This window comes from Epinephelus moara, chromosome 14, assembly GCF_006386435.1.
Source record: "Epinephelus moara isolate mb chromosome 14, YSFRI_EMoa_1.0, whole genome shotgun sequence".
NCBI lineage: Eukaryota > Metazoa > Chordata > Actinopteri > Perciformes > Serranidae > Epinephelus > Epinephelus moara.
Genome location: NC_065519.1, coordinates 8547573 through 8560638, shown reverse-complemented (window position 1 = coordinate 8560638; position 13066 = coordinate 8547573). Strand labels below are relative to the sequence as shown.

Genomic DNA, 13066 nt, shown 5'->3' with positions numbered 1-13066 from the left:
TGCATTTTGTGTTTACTTGTGTTATCTTTGACTAATGTTTAAATTTGTTTGATGATCTGAAACATTTCAGCGCGGAAAACATGCAAAAAAGTAAGAAATCAGGAAGGGGGCAAACACTTTTTCACACCACTGTATATACTTGTATATTTTTTTCATACCTTAATATCGTCTTGAGATTTCATGGGGGTCTATGGTATAAAACGCCGTACCCCCAACCCTGCTGGAGCGGTAAGTTTGCCACGTCCCACAGGCTTTCCTTGCTTTTTTAGTGTGTGTGGTGGAAATTTTGCCCTCTTAATGCATATGCTTATATTGTTTCATTCTTCCTATGAGTTTGTATGTGTGTGACCTTTGCATTCCCCTTTTGGAAACATTGTCATTACTTGACATCGTCAAGAGATTTGCATTCACTATAATGTCGCCTTCAAAGACAGTCCATTGACTGTCTAACAGATACAGCCGATTACCTAACATGTTATATACTAGATTGCAACAGGTATGTTCCTCTGACGTAATCAAGAGAACATAGTTCTATCAGGAAAGGCCAAGAAAGCTACAATTGATTTCTCATCATCTTGTTGTCTGAGTGTAGAATTGCCACAACATGTATTAACCCTTTGAAACCTGGATCGACATCACTTTGCTTGTGTGGCGTTAAGGTGTTTTTTTCCAGTCCTGTAATGTTATCCCCACCGCTCGTAGTCACCATCTTTCTCAGATCCGCTGCCTGTTCCACCAGTAGAGACTGACCTCTGGTGGCGTGTGCTGTGCACTACATTACCTCAGCATCTCTGTATCAGTTTAATAGAGAGAGGAGTGTCTGTATTTTTGAGGGTATCGAAAATTACACCATCAGGATTTATAAACGTGCCAAAAGACTGAAGCTAAAGCTGCATGTCCCAGGCAAAAATTGACATCCTCACCAGTCAATGATCCATGTAGAAATATTAGAAATGAAAAAACAGCATTATAAGAATTATAGGTATGATAATGAAAAGAGTGTTAAAACTCTTATGTTCTAATGCCCTGTTTGGCTGCTTTAGTGTATGTACTTTTCTCTATTTTTGCACAGTATGTTTTCATATTTGACCTTATAAAAGAAAAGGCTTTTGGGATGAGGACCAGACAATGTGTTTGGCAAATATAACACTATCTTGGGTAGCCTTGCTGGAGCTGCTGCAGAGCAAAGTTCTCTGAATCCAATAACACTGAATTCACTGAGGACTGGCCTCCACAGAGCAGACAACTTTTTTCTATTTTTTATATTCCTAATACTTTTTTTGGCTCAGAGTTTATTGAGTTATAGATTTCGTGAGATTAGACAGACTCCAGGTTTTCCCTTTAATGCTCAATCTGACTCATGCAGTAATCTGCCGCTGCAACCAGTGGACCGGTAACTCTGTGTCGTGACCTGCCAAGAGCCCCAGAACACCTGAAGGGCCTGGGAGTGTTGACCAAAACACAGCCAGCGGGTCATGTGACAGCGCAGGTGGCTGCCAGCCTGCACTGTGTGCAGCTGCCAAACTCCACAGTGACCCAGAGAGTTAGAGGAACGGCAGGAGGGCCAGCTAATTCTTGTCAGGAGGAGGCCTGTCGCCCAGCCCCGGAGCAGCCAAACCTACCCTCCTTCCAACACATTTAACAAGCTAACATTCCTTCTGTGAACTTTTAGTCGTTTTCACAACTGTGCTCTTTATGGGTGGACTCAAAGCCTTTTGACATTTCAGCAGTCTGGTCTTGTTAAGGCTGTACTAAACAGGAGTTTAAAATGCGCCAGTTTTATCTACTTAAAACACTTGTTCCATTCCCTTTGGTACCTTCTACCTTAAAGCATGGTATTAGCAGGGATACATGCTAATGTCTTTAAGCAAATTAGCCCCACGGGCCACAAATCCCCTAAATTTGGTGGCCAAAGTACATTTTTGATGGCCCAAATGTAACCTTATGTAAAAACAATAGCCTACAGAAGAGGCAATTCAACATAACTTAAAACAGCTGTTTTAAACTGAGACACTTTATTAAGTGAAAATACATTAACAGCATGAAAATATCTTTGTGAACATATGGTACTTAAAGTAATTATCATCTGTAGTAGAAAGTGGCCTCATAAAAACACCATTAAAATGTTGAAAAATAAATAATTATATTTACTTTGCTAGCCCTACAGAAAAAGTCACATTAAAAGATAAAGGATTGATTGAAAAAAAAATAAAAAAAAAATGACTTGGTTAGCTATTAGCTCTATTTCCTTGGTTAACTTTTCGCTCTATTTACTCAGTTAGCTGTTACCTCTGTTAACTCGGTCAGCTGTTTGCTCTATTAACTTGGTTAGCTGTTAGCTCTCTTTACTCGGTAAGTTGTTAGCTCTATTTACTCGGTTAGCTGTTAGCTCTATTAACTCGGTTAGCTGTTAGCTCTATTTACTTGGTTAGCTTTTAGCTCTGTTTACTCGGTTAGCTTTTCGCGCTATTTACTCGGTTAGCTGTTAGCTCTATTTACTTGGTTAACTTTTCGCTCTATTTACTCAGTGAGCTGTTAGCTCTATTCACTCAGTTAGCTGTTATCTGTTAGCTTCATTTACCCATTTAGCTGTTAGCTCTATTAACTTGGTTAGCTGTCACCTCTGTTTATTTGGTTAGCTTCTAGCTTTATTTCCTTAGGCAGCTGTTTGTTCTTTTTACTCTGTTTGCTGTGAGCTCTATGAACTCAGTTAGCTGTTTACTCGGTTAGCTGTTGGCTGTACTAACTCAGTTAGCTGTTAGCTCCATTAACTCGGTTAGCTCCATCACCCAACATACCGCAGAACACTGTTGCCCACTGTCTGCTAACAGCTAACCAGCTCTCCTCCCAGAGATAAAAGCATAAGGATGCTTATTGTTGTAGTCGGTCGATTTAGTTTAACATTTCCCAATCGATAGCACACGTATAAAACCCCTGTCATCCTGAGGAAGATCTCTGTTCATCCAAAACACATTTTCTATTGTCACTGGGACGACGGAACACAGTTAGTCTCAAGCTGTGGTTAGATGGTGACGAGTACTGTTTGCTGTTTTTTGTAGAATGTTGAACTGAATGATGCAAATGATGGTGATGTTTATGGAACTGTAATGTTGTGTAGGTTAAGGATCACAGTGTGGGGATTTTTATGTATTTAACCTTTTTTAGACAGGTAATCTGACTGAGACATGCAGTCTGGTGGCCACAGAGTAGCCTCTTGTGGCCCCATGCCATCGGTCCATGGTTAATGTTGAACTCTGTATTAGGATGTCTTTCGTTTTGTCTGTGTGTGACATGTTAACAGGACATCAGTATATTTAAGGTCAGTGTTTTCAGTTACCTCTTGCAAATTTGCAAAATTTCCCTAACAGCACTTTGTGTTTCCTTACTGTTATTTTTGGGAAGGTGTGTTTAGTTAAGTTGTGGGAAGTATAAAAGGGAAGGGAAAGAAAACTTTCTGACACTTTTCAAAAATGACATCCTGGACAAAAAAACCCTCAACACTGTGAGAACCTGAACCTGCAGAGCAAACACCCTTAACTTAACACTTTGATTAAATTATACGGTATCCAGTGCTGACACCACAGCTCTGCCTCAACAGTTTAAAATCTTTGGCAGGCCTCTAAAGAGACTATTGATCAGGATTAATTGAAATATCCTCGTGCCTTTAGGAGCTGGACTTAAATCATGACTAACTTTAGAGGAATACAGTATCTTAAGGGCCGAGGGCGTGTGTCTGCCAGTTGCACATAAATCTTCAGTGCTGGTCTTTTTCTGTCAGTTCTACCCTTGGAGATAAAACACCATATAATCTGCCCTTCTCCCTCCAAATCTTCTACGGTATCCACAGTTTCCTTTCTGCTTTTTCATTGGTTGAACCTCCCACCGCATGCCAGCAAACACGCACACATCTGAAACCTGGCTCTCTAGTTTATTGATAGCTGTGTAGACCTCATGCCACTCCACTTTAAGAGTGATCTCATCGCGGAAGTTCCACGAGTGCTCCAAACCAGCTCACCAGTGACTTTTAAGTGGCTTTTGTTCCCTGTCAGTTGAAGGCAGGCCAGCGAAAGACAGTGCGGGCTTTCATAAACGGCTGGCTCTGCTCCTGCAGGTCCTCCTTCAGCTCTCTGGTGGAAACATGGTGCCTGGTGTTTCAGCCCTGGGTGTAATTAACCCTGGAACTCATAAAGAGGCGTTCGCAGCGGGGTGCATGGCGGGCCCACTCCTCATTGCCAGCTCCTGTTGGGCGGCTGAGATCCTGCTCCAGATGTTTTCCGTTAGCATGTTTGCATGCCAGTGATGCCAGAGAATCCAAGGCCTGCTACACCTACTGTATACAGTGTACAATGCTCCAGTGTGCTGTGTTTCCATGGAGAGAGCACTGTACATAAGCTTGTTAGCATCACAGGGACATGTTCTCATGAAAGGGTGGGAGTATGTGAATACACCAACAGGAAACACATTTATTGGTCAATAGGTCTGGTTCTGCTACAAAACAACACACACCAAGAGGGCAGTGATTTAGTGTTTCACCCACAGACACATAAAACACAGATTAGCTATTAGCATGACCCTGTGTATGGCCCTCTGTTGGTCTGTTGGTTGGCTGGTCCACTTTAGCACAGAATAAAATATCCCAACATGTAGTGGATGGATTGCCATGAAATTTTGTACGCACATTAATGGTTCTCAGAGGATGAATCCTACTGACTTTGGTGATTCCATCATTTTTCATCTAGCGCCACCATGAGGTCAGCGTTTGCAGTTGAAATACTGTATCTCAGCTACTACCAGGTGGATGCAAAGACGGATATTATGTTGCCCTCAGGATGAGTTGTAATGACGTTGATTCTTTTAACTTTTCCTCCAGTGCCATCATTGAGTTTACTTCGTCTGGGAGTTCGGTTTATGACCAGATACCTGCAAAACTGACATCAAAAATCAAAAATGACATCAGCCTCAGCTGTACTTTATGTTAGCATCCAAGAATTATGAAGGCCAGGCTTTCTAAGAAAATGTAAATACACACCTTTGAATTAAATAACTAGCATATTAGTACCAAATTCATTAAAAAACAATATTAGCACCATTAATTTACTAAAGCAGTGGTTCCCAACTGGTGGGTCCTGGTCCAAAAATGGGTCACGGGTCCATTCTGAATGGACCGCAAGTGACTCGTGAATGTGTCAAGATTTGTAAAAAACGCACTATATTTCAAAGTACAGTCACTTTCCTGCAGTGAGCTTTTATTCTGAAGTGCCGTTTCCTGCTGTAGAGTGGATGACTAATGGATAGCTACTTAACAAAGACAACAAACTAGCTCAGCGACATGGCCAAACACAAGTACGACGCTGATTATATTAAACTGTGTGGACTTTTAACTAATGACAAAGGGGAAATCTGGACCCTGTGGCTGGACCAGTTGGGAACCACTGCATCAAAATGGCCAAATTTATTAACTAGCTATGAAACCGACTCCCTTTCATCCTCTTCAATTATTGCCATAATTAAAACCTTCTACTTTAAATACTAAGTGTCCCATTCTTAGCTTACAGTGGAGAATGTCAGAATAGTTTTGGTTTTCGTTGTTTGTATTGATTTGGCCTATAATAATCAGCAGCTCTTACCAATGTCTAGTGCCATTAAATTGCACATATTTACCCGATGCTAATTGGTAGCCCATGCAGGGTTATAAAAAAAGATTCTGATTTACCTTCAAGCAGGTGTTATGATATCTAGCCTTACAGGAAGATAGTGGAACAGGTGTCTTCATTAGAGAGCACATCTTTAGAGTCAAACACAACAAGTTTCAAGACGAACGGCTCAGCAGTTGTTTCCAAGCCTTCTGGGAAAATCGTTCAGCCTTGCAGCCAATTTTGAATGTCATCATACAAACAATGAGATGACATCACATATTTTTAAAACGCACAAACATGCTGAGCGGGAACTCGCCGGAGAGGCCAGTGGGAGCAATACTACTGTGCCTACTCAGTAAGCCGCAAAACGCAGAAGTAAATCTTGAAGCACAAAACTTTTTTGGGCGTATGCGCCAGGTGAGCAACTCCATTGGAATGAATAGGTGCCATCTTGGGATGAATGGTAATTTCCAACTTCCAAGATATTCACTAATTTGGCATAGAAACAACTGTGCTTTTCCTCCATTTTATAAGTAGAAAAAATAGCGGCATGGCAGTTTGCTGATTGCGAATAGTGAGTGTGTGTTTGTCAGTTTAGAATGATTCTGATTTACATACGCACAATGGTAAAAACAAACTTGGCAGACACACATGCGTCATGAATCCCATGGTAATTTGCATGCATGCTTATTTGTAGGCATATTGAGAACATTTCTATCTACATATAGTGAGTGAATGAGGCCCAGTGTGCCATTAGCATTTAGCCCAAAGCACCGATGTGCCTAAACACAGTCTCATGGAGCCACTACCATGACTAGAGACTGTGAAGTGTTGTTACAACATCTTAAAGCTGCATCCTCCAGTTAGTTAATAAATCTCCCTTCTTCATACACCGACCTGCTGTCCCAATGTTTACCGACCCCAATTCGATTGTGCGTGTGATGATGTGATGTTAGTCCTGCTGGGTTTAATGCACTGGACTGGTGCCTCTGTCAACAGATTGTAAAATAGTTTGAATTTAATAACTCTACTGTAACAAATAAAAGAGACTCTGGTGGCCTCAGAATCAAAGCTGCTAACTCAGCAAGCACTCGGTGGCTCCTGTGTGTTTTAAGCCGGACTCTGGCTGCTGCAGACTCTCACAGCACATAATTATATGACTATACAGTAAGAACAGTGACTAATGATCTTTGCTCTTCCTTTCTTCTATCTCTGCAGACATTCACAGCTTGGTGTAACTCTCACCTGAGGAAAGCAGGAACGCAGATCGAGAACATCGAGGAGGACTTCCGGGATGGGCTGAAACTCATGCTGCTGCTGGAGGTCATCTCAGGTAAACAGCGTGTTACTTAACAGGATTACCTGAGTGAAAGGAGTTTGCATGGACAGCACTGACACATGCTGAGTTTGGGCATCAGGATCAGATTTAAAGAACGTGTTTGACATTTTGGGGAATTTGCTCTCTGGTGAAAGTTAAGAAAAGATTGATCCCACCAACATGTCTGTTTCCATTAAAGGGATACTTCACTGACCTTTTGTAAATCAATTAGTCATGCCTGATTTGGTGGAGAAAACATTTTTCTTGCATGCCTGCATGGAACTATACTGCACTGTATGAAAACAACCGAAAACCAAAAAAAAAAACCTCTTCGACTGCATAAATGAGTCTTGGATTATTCTGCACAAGTTGTGTGTGAGTTTGTAAATGGATGTTGTGAGTCAAGGTAACACAGTAGGACTAACTGATTTACAAATGGTCATTTTGTGGGAGACATTAAACATTTAAAGTCACAATGAAGTGGAAGTTAGACTATCTTTTTTTTTTTGCTGCGTGACAAACTCCTTCAGCTAATCAGTGTAACAAAACACCTGAGATCGTCTCCTTCATCACCAGTGGAGCTGCTGATAAATCGAGCTTTTTCCAAATCCAGTTGGAAGAACAGTGAGAAACTCTACAAGTGCAAACTCTTGTTCTTGTTAAGTTGTTATCAACTCTATTTCTGCAGTAACTTGATTTACTGCTGTGTTTACTAACGGTAGAGTTAGCGCTCGTGACTGTTCTGCAAGCTTTGGCCGGCATTTTATGTCATCAACAAAAACGCAGTCCCGGATTGGCTGCTTATGTTGTCAACTACATTGTGGAACCCTGATTGGCCCAGACTGGATTTTACTTTTTTGGAAAGTGTTTGGGGCGGAAACAGAATGTTGAGCTCATGTCATCAGGGTAGTCTACTAGGCTAGCAGGGTTGCTACTCGAAGCTGACTGACCTTTGGACAGAACCAGGCTAGCTGTTTCCAGTTTTTATGCTAAGCTAAGCTAAGCTAAGCAGCTCCTAGTGGTAGCTTCATATGTAACGAACAGATATGAGAGTGGTGTCAATCCTCTCAGCTAACTCTTGGCTAGACAGTGAATAAAAGTATTTCTCAAAATGTCAAACTGTCGCTTTAAAACAACGAGAAACTGCATGTAACATTAAAGTTTTAAGCGAATCTGTTCTCCAGCATAACCTGCAACCTTACGCATTTGACCCAGAGATGCACGATAATATCTACATGACAATGGTATCAGTCAATATTGGCTTTAAAATTGTATTTCATGTCTCCATCAGCTGGAGTAGGTGGGGAATAAAGTGGATATGTTAATATGAGTTATCAACCAAATAATTTTAATTTGGTGTATTGGATATTAGCAAAAAATCCAATATCGTGCATCCCTACTATCTTCATTGAAAGTTTTTTTCCAAAACAAAATGTTTTAAATGAAAAACTGCCGACACACTCATCATCCTCAAACTGTCTACCCTCTTGTGTTTCCCTGTCTAGGCGAACGCTTGGCCAAACCAGAAAGAGGCAAGATGAGAGTCCACAAGATCTCCAACGTTAACAAAGCACTCGACTTCATCGCCAGCAAAGGAGTGAAGCTGGTGTCTATCGGCGCAGAGGGTGAGTGATGTCACATCCCTGTCTCATAGTGACATTTCTGCCAGAGGATGAAGGTCAGAGATTTTTCCACAAAGTCACCTGACCTTCTCTAAATGTGTTTACCTCTCAGATTTTAATAAGGCCATCAGCCAAATCAATAGCTGCTACTCTGCCCGTCATCCTGTAAATAGTAATAATGTAATCTCTGGCCCTCTCCCTCTCGCTCGTTACCATGGCAGTGCCGCTGGCTGCTGAGCACTTTAATGAGATCCTTATTCCGGAGAGTTCCGGCCGAGGTTGTGCTTTGCAGTGCATTTTCTGAGAGTAGATCTCAGGATCAGCAATCCCCTCAGGGGCTGAGGCTGCTCATTGTTCAGCACAAATAACCTGGGGATGTCCGTCCTCCTCCCATCGGAGAGTAAACAACTCTTTAGCAGAGTAAACACTCTCTCTCTCTCTCTCTCTCTCTCTCTCTCTCTCTCACACTCACACACACACACACACACACACACACACACACACACACACACTGTCTATGTTTCCTTCTTTCACAACTGCACACACACCCCTCTGGCATTTTCTGGAAATGACAGAGATTGCACACGTGTGTTGAACATCGAAGACGGATTTCCGTCTCGCCTCAATACCATAAAAGAGAACAAACCTTTTATTGTTTTGCTCAAAGCGCTGAAATTTGATATATTTGAAAAACTTACTGGAACTTGTTTTTCCAAAAATAATGTCCCGGTGACTGTGGATCATCCACAAACCTTACTGTCAACAGTTCCTGCTGCAGCTACAATATTCAGTCATTCATTTTCTGTAACAGCTTATCCTGTTAGGGGTTGCGGGGGGGCTGGAGCCTATCCCAGCTGACATTAGGTGAGAGGCAGGGTACACCCTGGACAGGTTGTCAGACTATCACAGGGCTGACACATAGAGACAGACAACCATTCACACTCACATTCACACCTACGGACAATTTAGAGTCACCAGTTAACCTGCATGTCTTTGGACTGTGGGAGGAAGCTGGAGCACCTGGAGGAAACCTACGCTGACACAGGGAGAACATGCAGACTCCACACAGAGGGGCTCCACCACCCTGGGGTTTGAACCAGGAACCCCCTCTTGCTGTGAGGCAACAATGCAACACCAAAAGGGCTAAATGAGATAATTACTGTATATTGCTTTGGATTTTTTATGTGACCCTTTAAAAAATATGAACCCTTTTAAATTAGTTAAATCCATGTTAAACACACTCTGTCCCACCCTGACACCACCTAACAAGGTTAACCTCTGGCCCCCTTTTTTTTTCACGTTTCATAACACACCCTGAGCTGTAACTCAAAAAAAAAAAAAAACAGCTGACAAGTGCATAATGCTACAACATCTCCATTAAACGTGGATCGATAAATAGTGATTTCACATATTTTTTCTCCCCCTGCCTGCTCTCTGCTGTAGTATGGGTCCCCTTAGCACTCACACGGCAAAATCCTCCTCCTATTAAGTCATTTTTGTCTGTTATTGGGTTTTGAATTATTGCAAAGTTAATTTAAAACAGCAGAAAAAACACAGTTCCAATACAAATTGACCTGTTTGAGGAATATCCTAAAAGTGCACGTCAGTATCTTGACAAAAATAAACCTGACCACTGTATTTTTTTCATACTATTCATCTAGCCTTTGATCATTTTATCATAGAATTTTTTTTGATGAAAACATTTTGCCAGTTTTAGACTGTATTTTATTAAAGAAAAGTTCCTCGAGGGATGTTTATGATCTGACAGGGTTTCAGATTTGAAAGGTTTAAAAAAAGGTGATTATATATCTGAAAGCTGTACTATGCAGGAAAAAGCAATACAACAACAACAACAACAAAAAAAACTATCTTTAGACTCATACAGAAATGATCCGTCTCTATCATCACTTTCGACCCACTCTCAGTCTGTGGTGGTGTATTTTTCGGCAGACTGCTCTCTGTCTGCTTCCTCCAGTTTAGATTCTCCTCCGCTTTATTTCTTTAAAGGTAGAATGAGTAGGATTTTCCTAAAAAACTATTTATAGACTAAACTATAAAAATAATCCCTCTTAATCATCACTTACGGCCCACTCTCAGAGTGTGGTGGTGTATTATCTACAGAGACTCTTCACTCTGTCTGTGTTTTCTTATTTTCTGTGTTTGGTACATTTATGTGTGTGCACCCACACAGTGCTCAGGTGAAGTCAGGGCTTTATAAAAAAAGGTAGCGACCAGGTGACAGACCATAAGTGGTGGACATCCAAGAGACACAGAGTAGCAAAAACACAAATATAACGAGGGCAATCGCCAGACAAGAATGAGCGTGTCAACTGCAGTAACCGACAACCCTGCGTAGTGTACCTTTAAAGCAGGTGTTGTTTAAGTATTGTCACTGAAACTCAGGATTAATACAGTTTATCTTATCTAATCTTATCATGCTACCTCTGTGTGACGGCAGTTACCGCTGTCATCAGGACGGCATTGTTGCAGAAGCGTAGTGCTCACCCTCCACTTTCCCCCTGGTTAACGCCGTTAGCTCTGCTGTTCTTAGCACTGTTTAATGTGATTTTAATGAAATACGACTATTTTAAGCTAAGATTTGGTAATCATTTTTTTTCTGATGGAAGCATTCGTCGCACATAATGTGTCCGAGGACCATCGGAAATTTGGAAAGCCAAGGATAATTTCTGTTTTTATAGTCTCTTGCTGTGATAAATAGTGCAATTTTGGTGATTTTTCAAATAAAATTCCACCCTCATGTCTCCTTTAAAATTCTGTGGTATACTTAAGACAAAATACAGCCATTTAAATTGATATGCTCTTCCTCTGTGCCAAAATAAAAAACCTAAGTCCCTCCCTAGTGCTTAAAATGAGCAGTCCCTTATTGAGTGAGCTCTGTTTGCTGCTCGCCACCAGCTCTGCCAGCGAGACAATCCCACCCCAGACTCTGAATCATACATATACTCTGAATGCTGCATACAGACCCTTTAGGAATATAATCATATAATCTGAATAACAGATTTTCTTCACTTGTTTAGAAACTTTTTGGCTCAATGAAGGACAACCATGACTTGATGAGATGTTGATATTTCTGCAGAGCACAGAGGCCGGTATAAAAGCTCCTAAGCTGAGCAGCATTCCAGACAGATTAGCCTCCTGGAATCCCCTCCTGGTGGAGCGGCCCTGCAGCTCGCTGTGCTGGTGGGATGGGACTAGTTGAAGGGTCAGATCCATGCGACTCATCAGGGGGGTTTGTTGTGGGTGAGGGATGAAGGGGGGGCGAGGGAGTTTCAAAGGGAATTAACAGGATTTGTGTTCCTCCCCCATGTTGATCAGTCATGTTCATCAGGACTAATCTCAACATGTATCTGCATGTGTCAGCTCCAACAACACAGCGCAACTTTTTCCGCCCCCTAATTCGATCCGAGCCGTCCTTCATGCCGCGTTACATGTACAGACATCTGACTGACATCTCACAGTCCAAGTTTGTCCGTCACAGTCGAGCGGCGCTGCAGCTTGTGCCCCGTGCCTTATTGGATTAGAAGGAGAAACAAACGATTATTGAAGGCGAGCAAACAGGGCGACCTGTTGAGGGGGATTTTCATTATCGACAACACGGAGAGGACTGAACAGAGGCGGTTCATTCACAGCCTCCAACTGTAGGCACACGGCTGATTGGCAGCTTAACAGGTCCAGGCTCAAATGATTGAACTGAACCATCACACGTTTCTTTCATACGAGCTGACTCACTGTTGTAAAAGAACTGAGCGCTAATCTGAGCCTGTGTGGAGAATCAGACAATATGTGATCTCAAGATTTCATGTTGAGCTTCCTGACCTCAAGTGCAGTTTAATGTGTTCATGAACGCGTCATACAGTTTTAAATACAGAAAATAAATACACATGGTCAGTGTGGTCTTTCATATTTGCTTTCCAAAAGTTCAGGGCGTTATTATGTCCTTCTGTAACTAACAGCTTGTAATAAAGAAAATCCAGAAATAAAAAGTTACTTTACGACTGCATGTGTAGGAAATAAAAAATGAATATGAATATATGTAAGTCAGTCTGAGTGAAGTCATACTAAATCGGATTTCTCAAAGTGGGACTAACACACCCAATCGAATTACTCCTGTATGTATACAGTCAATCAGACCCAAAATGGCATACGCTCTCAATGCATGCTCCACAATTTCTGCCCCTGGCTTTGACCTCGAACTTTAACACTTTCCCCGCCAGAGTATTATTTTTAAGTTGCCAGCCACCGCCATATTGATCAATATTCAATATATAATGTTTTTAAACAGAAAAAAAGAACATTTTATTTTATCATGTACATTTCTTTTTTTATCAACACTTGAATTTGTGCATTTTCATTAAAAAAAGGACAAAAAGCTGCGAAAAATGCGTTTTGTCAAAGAATGTCATTTTCAAGATTAACTTAATTTCACATTTACGTTGTTTTGTTTTTTCTCATGTCCTTATGTCAGTTTG

The 13066-nt window shown here is 41.4% G+C and overlaps 1 protein-coding gene across 3 annotated transcripts in view; it reads left to right on the top strand.

Annotated features, from left to right (window-relative positions):
- actn1 (actinin, alpha 1) overlaps positions 1-13066 on the top strand; it is an 89394-nt gene that overhangs the window by 35175 nt on the left and 41153 nt on the right. For all 3 annotated transcript variants that reach the window (XM_050062900.1, XM_050062899.1, XM_050062897.1), the window contains exons 2-3: positions 6855-6969; positions 8460-8579. In XM_050062900.1, the coding sequence (XP_049918857.1) occupies positions 6855-6969; positions 8460-8579 (235 nt within the window). The remainder of the gene's footprint in view (positions 1-6854; positions 6970-8459; positions 8580-13066) is intronic.